Source organism: Trypanosoma cruzi, genomic scaffold, assembly GCF_000209065.1.
Source record: "Trypanosoma cruzi strain CL Brener 1047053517061 genomic scaffold, whole genome shotgun sequence".
NCBI lineage: Eukaryota > Euglenozoa > Kinetoplastea > Trypanosomatida > Trypanosomatidae > Trypanosoma > Trypanosoma cruzi.
The window spans coordinates 40,811-60,285 of NW_001849525.1; the positions used below are offsets into that span (position 1 = coordinate 40,811).

General features: G+C 48.3%; 11 protein-coding genes across 11 annotated transcripts, besides 19 other annotated features; all 11 read right to left on the reverse strand.

Moving 5' to 3' along the window:
* On the reverse strand, positions 1-1,524 carry Tc00.1047053511153.80 (uncharacterized protein; the record flags this gene model as incomplete). Its single annotated transcript, XM_808671.1, has 1 exon — positions 1-1,524. The coding sequence occupies one exon, from the start codon at positions 1,522-1,524 to the stop codon at positions 1-3; it is 1,524 nt and encodes a 507-aa protein (XP_813764.1).
* Positions 1-15,283: part of a sequence feature (heterozygous, non-Esmeraldo-like haplotype) that runs on past the window's edge.
* Positions 1,648-1,676: a microsatellite.
* On the reverse strand, positions 1,929-2,561 carry Tc00.1047053511153.84 (hypothetical protein, conserved; the record flags this gene model as incomplete). Its single annotated transcript, XM_808680.1, has 1 exon — positions 1,929-2,561. The coding sequence occupies one exon, from the start codon at positions 2,559-2,561 to the stop codon at positions 1,929-1,931; it is 633 nt and encodes a 210-aa protein (XP_813773.1).
* Positions 2,749-2,771: a microsatellite.
* Positions 2,901-2,929: a microsatellite.
* On the reverse strand, positions 3,163-4,404 carry Tc00.1047053511153.90 (phopshatase, putative; the record flags this gene model as incomplete). Its single annotated transcript, XM_808672.1, has 1 exon — positions 3,163-4,404. One exon carries the CDS (start codon positions 4,402-4,404, stop codon positions 3,163-3,165), a length of 1,242 nt encoding a protein of 413 aa, XP_813765.1.
* Positions 4,492-4,522: a sequence feature (A-rich).
* Positions 4,643-4,683: a microsatellite.
* On the reverse strand, positions 4,730-5,980 carry Tc00.1047053511153.100 (RNA-binding protein, putative; the record flags this gene model as incomplete). The annotated part of the gene is made up of 1 exon (XM_808673.1): positions 4,730-5,980. One exon carries the CDS (start codon positions 5,978-5,980, stop codon positions 4,730-4,732), a length of 1,251 nt encoding a protein of 416 aa, XP_813766.1.
* Positions 5,757-5,781: a microsatellite.
* Positions 5,878-5,900: a microsatellite.
* Positions 6,305-7,822, reverse strand: Tc00.1047053511153.110 (hypothetical protein, conserved; the record flags this gene model as incomplete). Its single annotated transcript, XM_808674.1, has 1 exon — positions 6,305-7,822. The coding sequence occupies one exon, from the start codon at positions 7,820-7,822 to the stop codon at positions 6,305-6,307; it is 1,518 nt and encodes a 505-aa protein (XP_813767.1).
* Positions 6,557-6,581: a microsatellite.
* Positions 8,855-8,891: a microsatellite.
* Positions 9,148-9,179: a microsatellite.
* Positions 9,475-13,917, reverse strand: Tc00.1047053511153.120 (pantothenate kinase subunit, putative; the record flags this gene model as incomplete). Its single annotated transcript, XM_808675.1, has 1 exon — positions 9,475-13,917. The coding sequence occupies one exon, from the start codon at positions 13,915-13,917 to the stop codon at positions 9,475-9,477; it is 4,443 nt and encodes a 1,480-aa protein (XP_813768.1).
* Positions 13,935-13,967: a sequence feature (A-rich).
* Positions 14,079-14,099: a microsatellite.
* Positions 14,113-14,141: a microsatellite.
* Positions 14,487-15,038, reverse strand: Tc00.1047053511153.124 (hypothetical protein, conserved; the record flags this gene model as incomplete). The annotated part of the gene is made up of 1 exon (XM_808681.1): positions 14,487-15,038. One exon carries the CDS (start codon positions 15,036-15,038, stop codon positions 14,487-14,489), a length of 552 nt encoding a protein of 183 aa, XP_813774.1.
* On the reverse strand, positions 15,251-15,652 carry Tc00.1047053511153.130 (DNA-direcetd RNA polymerase II, subunit 9, putative; the record flags this gene model as incomplete). The annotated part of the gene is made up of 1 exon (XM_808676.1): positions 15,251-15,652. The coding sequence occupies one exon, from the start codon at positions 15,650-15,652 to the stop codon at positions 15,251-15,253; it is 402 nt and encodes a 133-aa protein (XP_813769.1).
* Positions 15,284-16,316: a sequence feature (areas merged during assembly that could not be assigned to a particular haplotype. This can correspond to areas where the two haplotypes were merged or to regions with more than two copies in the genome that were merged during assembly.).
* Positions 15,881-15,904: a microsatellite.
* On the reverse strand, positions 16,030-16,647 carry Tc00.1047053511153.140 (proteasome beta 3 subunit, putative; the record flags this gene model as incomplete). The annotated part of the gene is made up of 1 exon (XM_808677.1): positions 16,030-16,647. The coding sequence occupies one exon, from the start codon at positions 16,645-16,647 to the stop codon at positions 16,030-16,032; it is 618 nt and encodes a 205-aa protein (XP_813770.1).
* Positions 16,317-19,475: a sequence feature (heterozygous, non-Esmeraldo-like haplotype).
* Positions 16,677-16,725: a microsatellite.
* Tc00.1047053511153.144 (hypothetical protein, conserved) lies at positions 16,944-17,180 on the reverse strand (the record flags this gene model as incomplete). Its single annotated transcript, XM_808682.1, has 1 exon — positions 16,944-17,180. The coding sequence occupies one exon, from the start codon at positions 17,178-17,180 to the stop codon at positions 16,944-16,946; it is 237 nt and encodes a 78-aa protein (XP_813775.1).
* Positions 17,262-17,332: a sequence feature (A-rich).
* Tc00.1047053511153.150 (uncharacterized protein) lies at positions 18,785-19,384 on the reverse strand (the record flags this gene model as incomplete). Its single annotated transcript, XM_808678.1, has 1 exon — positions 18,785-19,384. The coding sequence occupies one exon, from the start codon at positions 19,382-19,384 to the stop codon at positions 18,785-18,787; it is 600 nt and encodes a 199-aa protein (XP_813771.1).

Here is a 19,475-nt window from a genome sequence, read left to right on the forward strand (position 1 = left end):
CTATGAAAAACGGAAAATCGGTTTCGGCGTTGATTTTTTCACGGTAAGTGACTTATTCAAAGCAAGCTCTTGCGCAATTTCATGTACATGCGGTGGTGCCGGATGCACCTCTGGATGAAATGTAAGTTGACTTTCCTCCTCTCGCTGCCTCGCCTCGTATTCCGCACGAATGGCAGCCGCACGCTTCCAAGCATTTCGCTGCAAGTACTGTTGAATGATTTCATGAGTGACACCGCCACCAAAAATTGTCTCTGTGAGTCTACGTGAGCCGATGCTGACAGCTGGTTTTCCAGAGACCGCTTGACGCTCCATCGCCTCATGTTCGGCGCGCAGTTGCTCCAGACGTTGCTGTCTTCGCAGTTCAAACAGGCGTAGGTCGTTCAAACTCCGCTTCATGATTCGCGACCTGCTATTGATGTGCGGAGACGGGCGCACTGACGCGGTGGGAAAAGACACCTCTGTTTCAGGATCCCCAGAGCCGACACTCGTGTGCCGCAATTGTGTTTTGCCCCCACTCGCCTCTTCACGAGTGCGCGGTGCCACAACCGACGGAGTTTTTCTCCTACAGGTGCCAGGCGCCAATTTTGGGCGAAACGTCAGTTCGGTGTTGTGCATCACAGCAATTCGTTGAAGATTCCTTTCGCGACGCTGATTTGTTTCCTCTAGGCGTCGCAGAAATGCCTCCGTCAGCTGACGGTCTTTTCTGCTTCTCTGAACACCCCCGCACTCCCGCGGCTTCTTCTCTAATTGCTGCCGCCCCCGTCGCTGTGATGACGCGGACGCCGTCCGGCCCAGCCGTAAGTGAACCGGCGTGCGAAGATATCGGCTCAGATGGTCCGACAGGGATGAAGTGCGCAGTCGATTTGTCACGGGTCTAAACTGAGACGTCTCTGCCGCGTCATCCACCGCATTGAGCTCCCGTGATCGCCGTGACGAAGCCTCCATGTAGCGAGCCGCCACTTCTGTTGAGTTGATCTGCGGGCGAAACGTCAACTCCTCTTCCAGTTGGTTCCGGTACCACGCTTCCCGCTCCCGAGACCGCCGTGCGCTGGGATACGCCAACGGACTGCGGTTCCCTGCAGAACTTGATCGGCTACGGCAATGACGGAGGCGAGCACTTGACACGGGCTGGGATCCGTCTATTCTTATGCTCGCTCCGCTGGCGTTGCGGTGCAGCGCGTCATAATGGAAGCGGCCTCCACCTCCACCTCCACCCTTCACGCCCTCCACTGCCCCGCTGCCCTCAGATGGAGAGGAGTGATGGTGGTAATAGAATTGCGATAGGCACTCTTCCTCTAATCTACTCTGTAGCTCAGCAAAGGCCTCCTTCTCCGCGTCTGTCATCATTAAAATCTCATCGTCAAATATGGAGCTCTCATCGTCGCCTCCCTCGGGTGCGCAATAATAATCCCCGAGTACAGGGCTGCTGCCACCACCACCACCACCTCCTTCTCTTCCCCGAGTAGCGGCAGAACCGCGGCCGCTCGTGAACGAATGGGGTGAAATCCACCCGTGGCGAGCCATCACTTTTTCTCTCTTTCTCTGCCTCTCTCCCTGAGTGTGTGTCTTTCAAGAGTAATGAGTATTCAGAAGAGCATTGTTTCTTGGCATGTAATTCAACACATCTGCATGCGCCGGGAGGACGCCAAAAAAAAAAAAAAAAAAAAAAGAAAAAACACCGTCACCGCAGAAACAACCAATTCATCAGCAAAAGCTGTCTCCTAGTCGCACGTTGCCGCCTCTCATACGTTTGATTTCGACCGAGGCGGCTGCTAAAGATATCTAAGAATATAAAGAGCGCAATACCACTTGTCTCCCAATTATCAAGTAAAGCAATATACAAAATAAAGGCAATAAACGACAATAAAAAGAAAAAAAAAACAATTCATTTCTCATCATTGGAGGGGGAGGCAGTTGTCCTCTGAGTATCACAGCATTAGCGTCGACTGGATATGAGAGACATATGCCGTCCAGGGAATGAGACAGGCGGCAGCGCACACCCCACGCGCGTGCCTCGCCGATGCATAAGCAAGAAGGTACAGTGGCAAGTAGACAAACCAAGAGGCCACAAGCGTCAATGGCAGCAAATCTGACAAAATGCGCCTTTCCACAGACATGGCGTCGTAGCGGCCTCCCGTCTGTGCACTTGTCTCATGTGCGCGGAGAAAGCTCGGGGAGGTGAACCCTCCACGGCAGGCAGTGATGGCGTTGTGGTAAGCAAGCAACGTCAATGGCGTCATGAAAAATTGTTGAACCGAAAGCGTCATAAATGCTGCGAGCATTCGCCTCTCCGTATGACCCAGTGACCGAATACACAACCTGCGATACTGCACAACAAACGGAGATATCGCTAGACCAAATGCCGCCGAAAGACCCACACGGGGCTTGTCTAGCATCTCCGCCATTTGCCCTGCGGAGGGTCTTTCGCCCCTGCGCTTTTCCCCTCTTTCCAGGCGCCTTTGTGCCGCCTCGCGGTGGGCGTGGTAGAACTGCGCAAAGAAATCGCCCGCTGACCATACAGCGACTGAAATCACCGCCTCGCGAAGAAACCCCGTCGTCATGATGTTAACAAGCGTGCCTCAACAACGGCTCTGTCAACAGTACGCAAGCACCCAAAAATAAACAAAAAGAAGAAAGTGGAAAGAAAAAAAAAATGAGGCAAAAAGGCAGAGTTATAAGAGAATATTTGCGGTCTGGGATGGGGAAGTGCCGGATGCCAGTCATACACACACAAATACACATGTATTGATGTATATATATATATATATATAGTGATGGGAAAGAAGGGAAAAGTGGGAACAACAGGTAAACACAGGACACACAACAAGGACAGCAGAGCAAAGCAATATAACAGGGCTCAGCACACCCCGTGACTGGAATGAGCACGCAGATATAAACTGAAAAAAAAAAAAAAAAAGAAAAATAAAAACACACCAACGATGAGTTCCCACCTCCACTTTGAAGAAAAAAAAAGGGTACCACTGGCCCAATGTTTCTTGACTTCCGTGTTTTTTTTTTCATTTACTTTCACTCTTTCCGTGTTGATAATTTTGTTGGTTTACCTTCTTTTCATTCTAATGCTCCCTTCCCTTTGTTCACCATTTCCCCCCTTTTAGCTCGCGAGCAAATATATCGTCTTCTTCACTCCTCAATCCTCACCGACTAATGCATCTCTTTTCCCCCTCTGAGCGACTTCTCGTATTCCAGCAACATATTCATGAATCCTGGGTTTGGTTGAGCAGCGGGTCGTGCCTCTCGGATAATATCTAGGGCCTCATCTCGCGTCACGTTGTACCGTCTCATGATATACGCAGCAGCCACAGTTACGGAGCGAGAAAGACCTGCAAAACAGTGGAGGAGAATGCCTTTTTTTTCCTTCCGAGCCTTATCAATAAACACAAAGGCCTTCTCAAAGAGTAGGAGGATATTCTCACCGGGAATGTCTTCCACTGGCAGCACAAGATGTTTCATGCCTGGATCCACTCTGACATCTAGGTCCCGTGCAATGGTGAGGATGTAGTCAATATTGAGGTCACGGTAGACTGTTCTTGTCTGTGCGGTCCGGAGAGAGCCAAGATACATAAATCCCAGCACCTTGTCGGGATAAATCTTGTGCAGTTCAACTTCTAGCCATGGCAATGCGGTGCGCCAATCCTCTTCCTCCATCTGTCTCACAAAGCGGGGTCTGTTGTCCACTTTCAGAATGACACGGCTATCACCACCACCCTTTTTGTTTTTTTTGTGGCGCTGCGCAATGACCGATTGGAATAGGCGATCGCTGGGCACGGGCTCCTCTAACATCCCTTCATTCTGCCCAAGTAGGACTTTATTCAGCAATGGGCAGTGTGTAAAAAACTCCGTCGGAAATTTTTGCAAGTCGTTGAACTCTAAGCCCACATAATTCAGAGCGGGCAGGAATGTTCGCCCCTCTTGGGCCACCGCGTCAAAAGGCAGCGTGACAATATCATTGTGGTCCAACAGCAGGACCTCAAGGTTGGGCAACTCAAAAAGTGACTTGGGAACCGTCTTCAGTTGGTTGGAGTTTGCGTCAAACCTGACGAGGTGGCGGCATTTTTCTCCCAAAAACATTTCCTCGGGCAGCTCTGTGAGTTTGTTATCGGAAAGGACGAGGGTCACCAGCGAGTCAAGAGGCAAGTTCGTGGGAACTTGAAGCAGCTGCAGCTGCGAGAGATTACACTCGCCGCTATGTACACAATTTTGAAGTTCCTCGGCAAGATCACATTCCGCCTCGTCATAAGCGGGTGGAAGAATTTTCCTCGTCTTTAGAGATGGGGCAGGGGACGGTGACGATGACGAGCTGCGAAAAGAACTCACATCAGAGTCGCAATCCACACGCGTAAACTCCGGGGAACGCATGGAAAGCAAAAAGTCAAATTTGTCCATTTCCTTCCCCCGTTTTCCCGGCCTTCCGCTACGTGACGCCGTCTGTCCAATGGAGGCGGATGTAGTATTAAAGGGCCTACAAACAGAAAAACAAAACAAAACAAAAAACAAAACAAAAACGGATTATGCAGTAAAAACGGTAAAGGAACATCCGCCACCACGGCATTCCGTCCTTCCCTCATAAGGTGAACACACAGGCAGTAAAGAAAATTACCGTTTGCCTGGCAAATCAAACAGCTATATATGTGTATATGTATTTATGTATTTACACATATATATGATTCCTTCTCATGAGGCTGAATTCGTCTTAGTTGTTGAGTGGGAATTAGGAGCGAACACGGGGGGCAGCCAATCGACGACGAATGGCTTCTCCTCGCTGCGCCTTATCAGAGGCAAAGTTACACCGCAGCGTGACACCATCCAACTTGTACGCATCCAAAAGCTTAACGACTTGCTCTGCAACTTCCTTTGACTGGAGCGTCACGAACATGTGGCGGTGCTTCACCCGCGGCGGCGCTGGAAGAAAATCAACCAAATCCACAACGGCGACGCCCACACTAATCTCCTCCCTTTCCTCGTCCGCCTTATTCACGTCCTCATTTTTCCGTGCACAGTACGCGTCAAATACGGAGCTCACAAAGTCCTTCACCTCCTGTACAGTGAACCTTGCAGGCATATTGCCAAGAAAGACCGTCCTTCCACGTCGCTCCTTTCGCATACGCCAAAAGGTTCCATTTTTAAACTTTGGATCATGTCGCAACGTTTCTCCCCGCGTGGGAGACAAGGCGTCCGTCCCCGCCTCTGCAGCCTGCATCGCGGTTTCAGTTTTGGTTGCGGTGGTGTTCTCCTCCTTCCCCACTGCCGCGTTGAGCCTCGCCAGCTGCCGTTCAAATCGCTGTTTGGCCTCAAAACGCTTGCGCTCCTTGCGGCTCATCCCCGCCATCGACTCGACCGTCTCTGCAGCCGCCTCCACAACTGCGACGTTGCGGGGGCGCTTCCTTGCCGCCGTCTCTACTCCATTCTCCGTCTCTCCCGCTCCAAGCGGTAAGTGGGATTGCGCCCCATGACAGGCGAGCAACGCAGCGTCAACGGCCGCATCTTCAGCCTCGAGCCTGCGATGCTTCGACTCGCGTCGAGCCTTTTTTCGAAGAACCGCGCGACTAGGCATTGCCGCGCCCCTTACGAGCTGCAAGAAGAAAAGTCTCAACCACAACAAAAGAAGAAAATAAATATGAGAACAACAAAAAAGACTGCACAAGTTTGTGTGTGTGTGCGTCAGAGATTGAGGAAAAGGCTGACCAGTTACCACAGGAACAGAAAAAGCAAACAAATAGAGAGAGACAGGCGCAGTAAATAATAATAATAATAATAAAATAAATAATTTTCTCTCTTGAAGTCTTCCCCGATAAAATTGGCTGAAAATATGAAAATGCACACCAAAAATAAAATAAAGACATGAGTGAATGCAAATAGAAAAAAAGAAAAAAAAAAAAAAAGAGGTCTCACGCACATTAGATGGCGGTGGTTGTGGAACACGTGCGCCAAAGAGACCACTACTTACAGCTATACCCGGCATCTGCTCAATGTTGTCGCTAATTTCCTCGTTTCCTTATTTATTTATCTTCTCTTACCGCCCAATTGAAAAGGCACCAATAATAGCATAAAACATCGCCATAAAAGAAAATATGAAAGGTTCAAATGCCATAATTTTCTTTTCGTTTCGTTTTTTTTAAAAAAAAGAATGTGGTGGTGGGAATTTTGCCAGTTCTTTGGCGGTGGCAGATGTACACATTTTTATTCCGGTTTTTTCCCCCCACATTCTCGCCTGTGCCTTACGTCCTACACTCGATACAAATAAAATGGGAAAGGATATAGATAGATAGATAGATATGCATGTGTACTACTCGCGCTGAAGGAACAACATATTCCGCTCCTCCTCCGGGAGGCTCTCCAAGAGGGCATCACGCTTCTCCGACTCTATTTCCATCCGACGACGGCTTGACGCGGTGAGAATACCCTCGTGGCGTTTGTCTGAGATGAGAAGGATAATGCTGGCAATCAGAGACACGAGAGCCGCGGCAATAAAAAGCAATTCGGTCATCTGATACCCTTTCAGCGTGGGAAGACCCCCATCCTTCTGCCCATCCCTTGGAGAGGAAGAAGAAGAAGAGGAAGAATTGTCATTTTGCGCATTTGGTATGTACTCGTCAAGTAGGCTCCCCACAATGATAGGGAAAACGGCTAATCCGGTGTTCTGCAGACTTGTCATGATGCCGTAGGAGAAACCCATAACATTTTCGCCCACGACCCAAGGAATAGAAGGCCAGAGACCAGAGACCAGAACACTGTAAGCAATTCCCATAGCGATCGTCATTACAAGACCAGGAATCATAGTCACAATCAGAAGCACATGAAGAAGAAGAAAGCATCCACTTGCCGTAATTAACCAAATTGTGTTACGCCCAACATTATCCACAAGAAGTCCAATCAATGGCGAGCCTGCAGCAGAGGCAAATTGATATGCCGATATGTAGCCAGAGGCCTTGTCAGAGTTGTAACCGTATTTGACCTCAAAAAAGTTTTTGCCTACACCAATAAACGGAAATATTGCGGCGTAGCAGAAGACGCAAATGGTGCTGAGGATCCAGAAGGCAAACGGTAGCCGCAATGCATCGGAAATCTTCATGACATTTTTATTCTCCTCCTGTGGTGCCGGCCTGATGTATCCGATTCGCACGGCGTATATGTCGGCAAGAACCAAAATGAAACAGGAGGCGAACGAAATCAGACAAGAAAAAATGCCAACAAGAGCGGCCATTTCAACGCTCCACGCCTTTGCAATTTTGGGCGAAAATAAAAAGTTAAAGGACGATCCGACACGTGCAAAGCTGATTGTAATACCGAACGCCAGTGCCATGCCACGTCCATGCTTGAACCATCGGGCGACATATGCCGACTGCGCCACCGAGAGGGACTCGCCGCCCAATCCAAAGAGGACACGCGCAGTTAGCATCAGTGGATACGTGGTGTAATAAACGCCCAACCAAAAGAGAAAGGCACCAAATAACACCAAAAAGGTGAAGAGAAGCATCGCGGTGCGGATCCCAAGGTACTTGTCAATTAAAACTCCCCCAAATATAGCCAGAACCGTGTTTGGCCACGAGTACACGCTATATAGCAACTGATTCATTTCCTGCGTGTAGACCTTGCCCCGGACCTTGAAATTTTGCTCGATGGTTGCTCCGCTACCCGTGCCTATGGAGCCCGGAAAGTCAAAGATGTAGTAGCTGCCAAAAGTGAGAAAGCATGCCACGGCGAGTACCCTCCACCGCAGCTCCAGCAACTCCTCCTTAAGAACTCCACAACAGCCCCTCTCTTCAATAATATCACCGTTATCAGAGACGCGAACATCCATCATTGCTGGCGGATATTATTGTGTTGGTGCGCACTGAGCCCAGCCCAGCTTTCTATTACTACTGCAATTATGTTGTATTTGCCTCACCGCAAAAAAATGTTTTTTTTTCTTTCTTTTAAGCAGCTTTCTTTCTCTCTCGATATGTAAGTATATGTGTATATTTCACCTAGCTTTCCTTTGCTTCTTGTTGTATGCAACGCAAAGAGAAGAGACAGATAAAAGGACACGGTGGGTGGAAAGAAAGAGAGGAAGGGACAAAGGATAAAGACCACCGGCAGCACATGATGGGGAAAAAAAGAAATTCCTCCCTTCACACATGTAGTCAAGAGGGACATGCAGTAGGCATCGCGTATTGCGCACCAAACACGCATCTCAACGCTTTTATACCGAAGCCATAAAAATAGCAACAGGCCTATTCAATGTGCAAAGGAAATAAAACCAACGGGTTACGGTGGAGAAGTCTTTGCACGTCTATCGCTGGTGGCAAAAGACCGCACCGGGCAGGATTGCCATACTGCTCCGCCCTCACATCAATGGCGGCTGGAGTGTCTTGACTCTGGGCAAATTATCATGCGAATTCAGAAGCCAGCGATACCGCGGCAGTGCGACCCTTTGAGAGAGCTGACAATCATCTGCTCTCCGCCCCATCCACCCGGTCCTGAGGAACGCAAGACTCGTCCTTTAGGCGGCAAGAACGCACACTCGCCTGCACGTTTCTGTTTAATTGCATGAAACGGAACTCGTAAAGAAACACATTCGCGTGTGTTTGTGTGTCCGTCTGCCTCTAGTGGTACATGCATGTACAACGGGGAGAAATGACAAAAGAAAAAGTGGGAGAAAAAAAAAAGTCGCAAAAGGGGGATGTCATCGGCAGGGATAGAGAGAGAGACACAGAGGGAAACAACAACAACCATGCATGCATGCATGTAGCGGCTGGAGCCAAGTAAAAGTGAAGTCCATTCATCGCACGCGCAGTTTTTTTCCTCTTAACGTACCCCTTTTCTCCACAGCATGTATGAGAAACAAAACAAAACAACACACACACAAACACACACATGCATGCATGCATACAGAAAAAAACAAAACAAAACATCAACCGACAAAAGGAAAAAAAAAAAATAATGCTATTTGGTCGTCGTGCGCCATATATGCATTAGTGCTCTTATTGGGGTCTTCCGATGGGCAAAAACAAAAAAACAACAACAACTCACCCAATGCCAATGGCCACCCCAAGACGCAGGTGGTTCCAGCGTCTTACACCCGTAGACCTTCGCCCTAACGGTCCACACCCACAACACCTAAAGAAAACCCCACAAACAAAAACAACCAAAAAAAAAAAAAAAGAAAAAAGAAAAAAGAACCCGGAGCTCGCCCACAGAAAACACTTAACATTCCCAATTCATTTCTCCACCCTATTTTTTTTTTTTTCGCGCTACTTATTTCTTGCCTTCTTCCATATATATATATACACCTGCGTGTAGACATATATGCCATACATATATATTTATCCTTTTGTTCCGTTCCATTTTTACATTGTTTCAGCCTTCTCACTCCCCATTTCTTGCTCTCTTTTTTTTTTTTTTCCTTTTTTTCTCACTTCATTTAGGCATTTATTAATTTTATTTCCGCTTTTTTCTTTAAGAAACCACTACTTCTTATTTGGATGCGGTTTCTGAATCCGTCGGCATGGTCGCGGAGCCCAGAACTCCAAGGTAGCCGTCGTGTTTGAGAAAGTGGGCGTGAGATTCTCCCTTTGACCAGTACTGCAGTGTTGAGCTGATGTGGCTCCAAATAATCGGGTTGTCCCGTACAAATCCGCCCGCAAAAAATATATTCTCAACGTTCTGCACGCGGCTATGCAGGTACGCCAGTTGCGTGATGTTGGCAGAGATCATATTCAACAGTGAACGCACAATGTCGATTGCAGACGGCTTCGTTTTCCCTTTCCAAAGGGACGTAGGGGAAGAGACAGTTGGAGATGGCAGCGGCGAGATCACATCCCCGTTGTCATCACCCGAGCTGCGTCTCAACGATCCACCCGCCATCGCTTCGTAGAATCGATCTGCACCAAGTTTGCCAAAACTGCTGGCGACGGTGTCGACGGAAAGCATTGCTGGAAGGTCATGCGCATTGTAGCCGTAGATATCGCCAACCAGAAGGTCAACGTTTTTGTTGTCACCGGGGCCGTCAAGACGCATGATCTCCAGAACTTCCTCCCACGAGGTTACATCCGTCATGGTGCGCACAAGCCCCCAGAATGTTGCTCCACCAATGGGACTTCCCCCAACGCGAACATGAGAGCCATCCGGGCCGAGGCATTTGATGATTGAAATACCGGAACCAATGTTCACAAGCAAACACGGAAAGGGAGAAAGCGTGTCTCCGGGAGGGCTTTGCAGCTTGTGTGGGTAGTGAATCCCAGTTGTGGGGTCTACCGTAAAGATGGACCATGGGGCGGAGCGGATAAGAAGAGTGAGTCCTTGCACCACCGAGTCCATCTCCCGCATAACCTCAAAAGAAACGTGAAGCCTTTTTTTGGCAATCGAGGCGTATTTAAATGCACCACCGCCAGTTGCTCGTATGCTCTTGCGAAATTTCTCAGCATAAAAATTATGGGGCTTATTTTTCTCCAAATATGCAACAAAATCGGGAATGCGTTTCGATGGCACCTTTGCAAAGCGCACTGTACCAACGTTGGAGGAACGAAGGCCTTGTGGCTGCTCCTCCAACACGGGAGCATCGGCAAAGAAATGGAAGGTTCGCAAGCCAAGTCGCTCAGAGAGGGAAGATGATTCATGCACCATGTAATCAGGGATCTCAAAGAAACCGGGAGGCTGCACGTAGAGAAATTTGGCAAAACTTCCGCCAATATCAATGGCCGCGGGAACCTGAAGTGAAAATTGCCGGTCATGGGACAACGTTCCCGCACAGTCAATGTCGCTACTGTTGCCGCTACTGGTGTAGCACGGTGTCGGGCTGAAGGTGGATTCTGTGTCCGAGTAAAAGCGCTCAATGACAGATGTGAAGTACCGGGTCACACAATCGCGTCTTAGTTTTCCGTATGGCGTAAAGAAGTTTCCATGGTCCTTGAACGAGTGTGGGTGAGGGTGCACGTACTCTGGGACATTCGACGCCTGAAGGCCGTTCAGTTTCGCGATGCAAGAAAAGTCTGCAAGCAAGAGTCCAGACGCGTAACGAGAAAGCTCAGTCCAGCTGAGCGATGCGCTGCCTGCACCACCCTCCGCCTCTCCATTGTTATTGACACCCATCGAGTGCTGCTGTTGCCATTCAAATTCCACAGTGTCACGATTTGGAGACACGATGGCGATAATAGGTCGCGATGGTCGCGCGTACAGGAAAATATCGTTCACATATCGCGATTGGGCAAATATGCGCTCCAGTTCCGCTGCCACAACATATTCACCCTTAAGAGGTAAAAGTATACCACCCGGAGGTCCCATGAGACGCAGTGTCCGCTGATCGTTCCATTTGGCCGCGATCGGCAAAGTATGCTTTGCACTGTGACGCACAAGGGTCAACTGCCCAAACGTGTTCTTCGTGGAGGGCTCATCAAACGGTTCCAATTCCACCCGCACGCCGGGTGCTGGGATGCCATCAACGCAGAAAACGCCTTCGGAGGGTATAAAAAACACCTCGCGCAGGCACGGCGCGTAGCAGACTGCAATGTGTTCCTCCAGCCGATACGACGTGCTTTCCTCCGATACGCACAACACAACTTTTTCCACGCAGCCACCCAGAAGACGTTGAGTGGAGCGAAAAAAGATAAGACGCAGCACCGGCGAATCCCGACGGTGCACGTTGATAAGGACAGAGCGCAACTGGAACGCCTTCTCGAAAAGCCAGGAGTAAACGCACCCGTATCGCTCATTTTTCCGTTTTAGTTGCGTCTCACTTGTGGCAAATAAAGAGGGCACAGCCAACATGATGGTCGGACGAAAAACTGTAAATGCCCGTCTGCTGGCGCCCTCCGACGTCGCCACAGAACTTCCGTGTGCAAAGAGGCCAAGAACAAAGATGCGGTTAAACACCATCGAGAACGGTGTAAAATGCACAACGAGATGCTTCTTCCGCGATGTAGGCAAGACAGACGTGGCGACTAGAGTGCAAATATCACGAAGCACATCCGCATGAGTCATACGAACAACACTAAGAGAACTACCCAAGTTGGTGGTAGTGGTGTCTACAACCAACGAAAAGACCGTTTCGCTGGCAACATGCAGCGGTGGTGGTACAAGGCGTAATCGACCATTGTAGCAGATCCCATCGTACAAGAGAAGTGTAATACCGAAATCTCGTGCCACGGCATCATCTTCTGCATCGTAAAAAGAATGCACATTCACCACGGTCTCCAAATGCCGAGAACGACAGGTTAGAATAGAGGCCACATTGTTTCGGCCTGCAAATACAACCTTCACATTATGCTCATCAATGAGGGTTCGAAAAGCATTCCCTCTCCCTACCAGCGTTAGCGTTGTAAACCCATACATTACACAAGCAATCTCAAGAATCACAGCTTCCCTGTTCGCCTGACAGTCTACCCCAATCACATCACCCGGAACAACGCCAAGAGCACATAGTCCGGAGCCAAGTTCCCGCACCTTTGCGTCTACATCCGCGTACGTAAGCCACTCAGATTCTCCTGACTCTTTGTTCTGCCCCAAACAGCGTAACATACTGTGATGCTGTACCGTTTTTTGCCACAATTCTGCAAGACTCTTAACCCCTTGAAGGGTTTTGTACTCCCTTGGGTGATTTAATGTGACGGCCTCTTTACCCTCTACAACAGCGCTTCTCACGGTAGCAAATTGTCGCTCGTTATTTAAGGCATGAATACGTGAAACGAAGCACCACAAGAGAAACCATACGGCTCCCAGCACACAGAGTGTGAGGGAGTTGAAGTACATCGCAGCCCAAGCCGTTAGAAGCAGAGGAATAAATTGCATTTTCATGCTTAAAAGAGGATTGGAGTGCTCATGTACGATCCCACGTGACATAGACGTCTTCAGAAGAGGACGCGTTGAGTTTTTGTGGGGTATCCTTTGATCGCTAGCCGAGACGCAAAGTGTTGCTGACACACCAAAGTGGTCAGAAAGGTATACATACGGGCTTCGACTACTTGCTATAAATTTCTTGATGCATGCCATACGAACATCCACCGCAGGGGTAACAAAAAAAAAGTCTTGTCTTTGCGGCGTCAGTGATTCTCGGTTCAGTTTTGACTGCGACGGGAAAAACAACTTGGATGGGCGGGTCGAGGGGTGATATCCGTGCGTGTCGAGAATGACTTCACTCAGCCCGCCTCCCAGTGGCTGCAGCTCTTGCATAAGTTCCATGAATATCTTTGTCGGCTTGCCTCCGTTGTGAGGATCAATGCCATTGATGTTAAAGTCTCCAGCCACCACAAGTGGAATTTTACTCGCCTCGTTGTTCTCTGCGTACAGGTTGCCAATGACGGAATCAATAAAGCGACGGGTTTCCATCACCTGCGAAAACGTCGCAACGGCGCTCTCATCCTGACGAAGGTGAACATTAAAGAAGAGGATAGGTACACTTCCACCTTCCCTTAAAGGCACCATAACCTCCGCAAAAAGACAACCCCTTCGAACAGACTGGCTGCCGCGCTTATTGCAGCCAAATGTATATGAGCCACATTGCTCAATGGGAAATCGTGAGGCGATAATGAGGCCGTTATCGGAGTGTACATTGTGTCGAAAAATCGTCGGGTATGAGGGTTGCTTTGATATAACATAATGTGTAAATCCACGTTCCTTCAACTCATCCACAAGGCGTTTCTGAAAGCAGATATGTTTTTGCACAAAGTACGGCAATACACTGGCAGCATAGACCTCCTGAAACAACAAGACATCGTATTCATTGACACACTTTAGAAAATTGTCAATGCGTTCATTTTGGAACCCGCCACAGCCCCTGGGAAGAATGTTAAAGTTGTAGCTCAAAGCGCGTACCTGCGTGCTGCCTGCCTCCATGTTCGGAGTATCCTTTAAATAAACAGGGTTCACTTGAGCACCGAGAATAGAATCGGTTTTATCACCCCCCTGAGACGCATGGAAAGACATGGGAAATTGCAATTTACAAAAACAAGAAAGAAAGAAAAAAAAAAAAAGAATTTAAAAAACTTCCCCCTTCAAAAAAAAAATATATATTTTCTTCTATTTCTTTTCTATCAACCACCTAATTCCGTATTTCTCTCTCTTCCCCCCCCCTAAATGTGGGTGGTAACAACAACAACAACAACAACCAACAGAATAGAAAAAAATAAAAATAAAAAAAAAAATGGAAAAGAAATGATGAGTGGGACTGTAATGACTGGTCGCATCTAATGTCATGTATACGTACCGAATTGACTTTACATGAGAACAGGCCTCTCTTCTTTTTCTTCATTGCGGTTGTGCGCACTGTGCGCAAAGCAACAATCAGGCAGAGTACAAGAAAATGGTTACGGGGAGGATTCAAAACGATATCTATCGGTGTGGACACAAAGACGAAGCCGGAATAAGAATACACACACACACATAAAAACAAACAAACAAAATTGCATCCCCCCCCCCCTCTCTATTTCCCGTTTCATTAAAAAACTTTTCTTCTCTTTTCGTCTTCATTCTCTTTTTCGTAAAGTACATGCCCTCTAAATGGTGTCAGGCTGGTCCTCTCGCGGTGCCGAGCGCACCGGACGCATGGGGTGTGGGGCCAAACGGTCGTGTTGTTCAATATGCTGCTCCACCACTTGGAATTGATGGATGTAGTACGACACTAAGTGCATGTAGCCAAACCACGCAATGCACCCACCAATGGCAGATGATATCAGGCTCAGAACAAAGACAATATCATCGACGGGATTGCGCCATGTCGCCTTGGACAACACCATCGATAGTTGAATGATAAAGATGGGAAAAGACCACGTAAAAAACACCAACGCGATGCCAAACAAAAATCGTCTCTGGCGCTGGCTGTAGGAAAGCCCGTACTTGTATGCATACACAAATAGTGGTGCCGCACCCACCGCATAAAAAACAGCGCCAATGATGCTAAAAGAAAATTGGGCAGCACGCAACGGTTCTCTGAAGGGGTCAGGTAAAAAAACTCGTGCCCACACCAAATCTTCCGCGATGGCTACAAGACAACATATGAGGTACCAAAAGAGGCTTGTCAGGGGGACAGAAATCCCAAAGACGTACATGCTAGAGCTAAAACTCCCTCTCTTCACACACACACACACAAGAAGTCAAAAAGACAAGAAAAAGACCACAGTTCTCAATCAAACCAGTGGAAAGATACGGAGGGGTTTATTTCAACAATTCTCTATACACAGAAATAAATGTGATATTCTCAAGATATGAGCACCGTCTTTTATTGTTTTGCATTGCCATGTTGTCTTGTCCTCCCTTTTCCTTACTGCTCTTGGCTTTCACCGCTCTTCCAAACGTGACGACATTTTGGATTCGCGCAGGCAAAGTAGAGAGTCATGTCTTCATGAGGCTGACCGAGGGGATTCACAAAGCACGTCACGTCATTCTCACCGCAGCGGCGGCATCGCTTCGTGGGGTCACGTTGGGCGGTGGGGTCGTTCGCAAATTCCGCTAACAACTCCAGTTCCTCCGTTGTCCCCGTCTTTAACTTGAGGTTTAGAATATACACAAGTTTATTCTCGTCATGCACCTCAGTTGTCCTGCAGTAGTTGCATCGCCACCTCATCTGCCTATCCAAAGGGTCGTTTTCCGGATAGAGGAGGTTGTTGCACCGCTCGCAAAAGAGCATGGGCGCATCATCCAAGTGTGTCAGAGACACCTGCATGTTCTGCCCTGTTGATTTTCCTTTTTCCCCGTAGGAAGCAACAGAAAACAAACAAGCAAAATGTAAAGTGAGGGAGCAGATGCATCCGTTGTTCCATTCCCTCCGGGAATTCTGCAGAGACCCAAGAGAGAAAACCACAACGACGATAGAAGCAAAAAGTAATCAAAGGAACATCTCATTTTTTAGCGTCCTTCCAAAAGGCAATCCTAATATACGCGGGAAAGAAGCATATATATATGTATATATATATATGTGGAAAGCTAGAATCAAGAAAAAAAAAAGAGGGTGCAAATGGGGTAAAGGCCCCGTAGCAGCCGCCATCTCTCAACAAATTCACACATGTCATCCCTCTCATTATCTTTTTTTTTCTTGGCATTCTAGTCCTTGCGACCATTGATGAGACGAGTGGTCATTTTGTCCCTCGTCACAATAGCTGCCACGGCACCATAACCGGAAAGGGAGTCTCTGTCACAGGCAGACAGCATTGCCTGTGCAGCAACTTCAAACAATTCCTCGGATCCCAATCCGGGGCGCCACAGGGCCTCACACATGCCATGCAGACTCTCTGCGCAGGTGCCAGCACACACGTAGTCCTCTGGTTCGCACGGAGCGCCAATGAGATCCATGGCACATAGGTACACCTCGCCTGTCTTCTTGTCGATGCTTGCAATCACCGGCTCCACGAACCAGGGGCCAAAACGGGCCTCGTACAACATGGATGATATTAGCGCTGCAAACGCCTTACCGCCAATCTCACGTTCCTCACGTAGTTTGTATAGTTCATTACGGAAACGAACCTTCTCGGAAAACGTTTGCTGATCGGTGCGAAGCCCAGTGAGACCTAACACAATACTTTCATTAATCACGTGGAGTTTTGGCACTTCCATGGAGATCGTCTTCAACTGCTCGCCAAGGCGGTTGTCGGAGACGATGACAAAACAGCCATCGCCTGCCATTGCCAGGCAGGAGCCGCCGCTGTACGTCAGGATGGACATAAGAAAACCCTTCTTTTCAATGCACTTACAATAATAATAATAATAATAGTAATAATAATACTAATAGTAATAAAAATACCCGTGGCTGTATAACTGGTGAGCGTAACTAAAGGACACGCACACACAGAGAGTCACGGAAAGCAAGCAAAAACAACAACAACAACGAGAAATGGCAAAAAAAAAGATTAAAACTTTTTTTTTTGCTCGCAGGCAGGAAGGCTTCAAACAAGAAGAGGCAAAACAACAACAAAAGGTGTGTTCTCAACCAGAAGGCAATCCACGATGCAGGAGGCACCTCACGCAGAGTTCTCCCTGGACTCTTCGTTGCTGCGGTACTTGTCGCCGGCCTTCACTAACACAGGGTGCGTGAACCCCTCGAGCTTCCCGTCCTCAGAGTAGATGGGCACAAAATCATGACCATATTTCACCACCTCACCACGAGTTTTGCTGAGATAAATGGCGGCCGTGTAGATTGCCATGACGAACGCCCCGGGCAGATACACCCGCCACGTAGTTTTGTACGGCTGCTTCATTCTTCACACCCTTCTTGCAGTGGATCCTGTGCAAAATGCAAGGGAGGCCACACGCATGTATTCATGTGTCGAGAGAACATCAACAAAAAAAAAAAGAGAGAAAAAAAGGCGGAAATAGAAAAAAGATGAGAGAAAACAACAACAAAAACAAATGTACCCCATGACAGGCAGCAGCAAAAACGAACACCTCGCCCACCAAGATGATTGAGAGTGCATATGGACAAAAAGTCATCTGGAGCAACAAGAAGGGAATGGTGATAAACTGGGGCGCGTATTGGTCTGGACTTATGAGACGCGTGTCTCGCGCCAAAAGAAGTGTAAATAACAGTGGTAGGGTGCATGACTGGTTCAGGCAACTGCAAAATTTCTGCAAAAAGAAACAACTTAATCCCCACTGTCATTCCCTGGTCAACCCAATCCCCCGGCATACATGTCCACGCTGCCCAGGAGCAAACAGAACGGTAACCAGCAAAAATAAAGCGCAAAAACGCCATCCAAAAGTCCATAAATGATGTGTCTTCACCATCGCCAGTATCATGCGATCTTCCAGCAATCAGATGGTACCGAAAAGAAGGCATCGTGGGTCAGTAATAATTTTATTCATCCAACGCAATGAAGAAACTGCCGTTGCCATGGAATTGGCGGGAAGCACCCAAGACTTCCCCATGACGAACAAGGGGCACGCTTCCTCGCAAAGGTAGCACCCAATTAGTTTATAGGGATCTCCCCCATTTGGATACCACAATTTGTGCAAACTCCTGTTAAATGTATTGCCTGAGTCCACCTCAGCGTGGTGCCAGGGTCAATTGCCCCGTATTGTCGGGGGAAGCCAGGCGCCAGCAATGCTTTTTTCACGGGGTCGTGGTTGTTGGCGCGGGCTGACGGCATCACAACCAGCGCCCGGAGCAGCCGCGTCATTTGAATTGCCCAGGGCATCGCGCGAAAGTCCTCTTGTCCAAGAATGACTCTCTGCCTCAGAAGGGGTTCTTTTTTTTTTTTTTTTCCGCCACCACGTCCATTTGTGCTGGTTGCCGTTTATTTTTAACGGGATCGCAGGGCAACTTCATATGTGCCGGCCATCGAAGTCAAGGCTCATGCATTTATCACACCCCTCCAAATTCCAAATTTGAAGAAATTCCCATTTTCCCATTCATTGTTTGCCTCTTGTGTTGGTGTTATTGCTCATTCCTCTCAAAGTGGGGGAAAGAAAAAAAAAAAAAGAAAAACTGTTGCGTGGCAAGATGCGGTAAAAGATCCCCGTAAAAAAGATGGAAAAAGTTCCTACTCAAAGGGAACATTCACGCAAAACACATATATCATTCATTTTTTTTCTATTTGTGTGCATGTAGACATGCATGAGAAAAGGGCGAGAGTCACGCAAGCAGTCAGTCTGTGGTGATGATAACTCCTCCCTCCCTTCCTCCTTCACCCCCCACACACAAATGACAAGGACGTCGGTAAATACCAGAGAAACTCGTTTCTCTGTACTCATCGATTTTTTTTTCCATTTCTGTGCTTGTTGATTTACTCCTGCGTTTCATTCAATCGGGCCCCATGCTCCTCTCTACACACCCAATCAAACAGACACACATTATTTACTGCCCTTACTCCTGCTTGCCTTGTCCCTTGACTGTATCAAAAAGCTGCAGCAAAGGATGAATCGAAGCGTCCCGCTGCTCGTCAGACGGAATAAGTCGAGTATGATGTCGCGCTTCAAAGGCGTCATAAAACGTCGTGAAGGCATGAAGGCAGTGCACGCAGCACGTGACGAGCGATCGTCGTATGGCATTCTCCGATAACAACAACTCCTCCTCCAAGCACAACTTAAATGTACGGAATGTTTGACGCAACTTTCCATAACGCTCAGCCACCTGGCGAAAGAGCACGGGATTTTGAGCCGCCTGACTGCTCTTGGGAGCCCCTTTGGCCCCAGTGATGAGAGGCTCGTTGAGCACGACTGTCTTGGCGCACTCCAGCATTGACCGCAGGTACCAGAACTGTGTTTCCATGTTGAGTTCACTCGTCCTTATCGCGTCCACCAGTGTCTTCAGAATAGGGCCAAATATCTGACCTTGCAGTACACTTGCAACGTTCATGAACTCCGCTATGGCCCCTTTAATTTTTTCATCTTCAGTGGAAGATTCGGAAAGCAGTTGTTGTTGCTCCTCCGAGGCATCTGTGGCCCAGCTCGCGCAGCCATACATCAGCAGCTTCCCACTAGAGTTTACGCAAAATTCTACGGCGGCATCGAAGGCCTCGACATTCTCCAGCAGTGCGTCGCGAAGAACCGTCGCG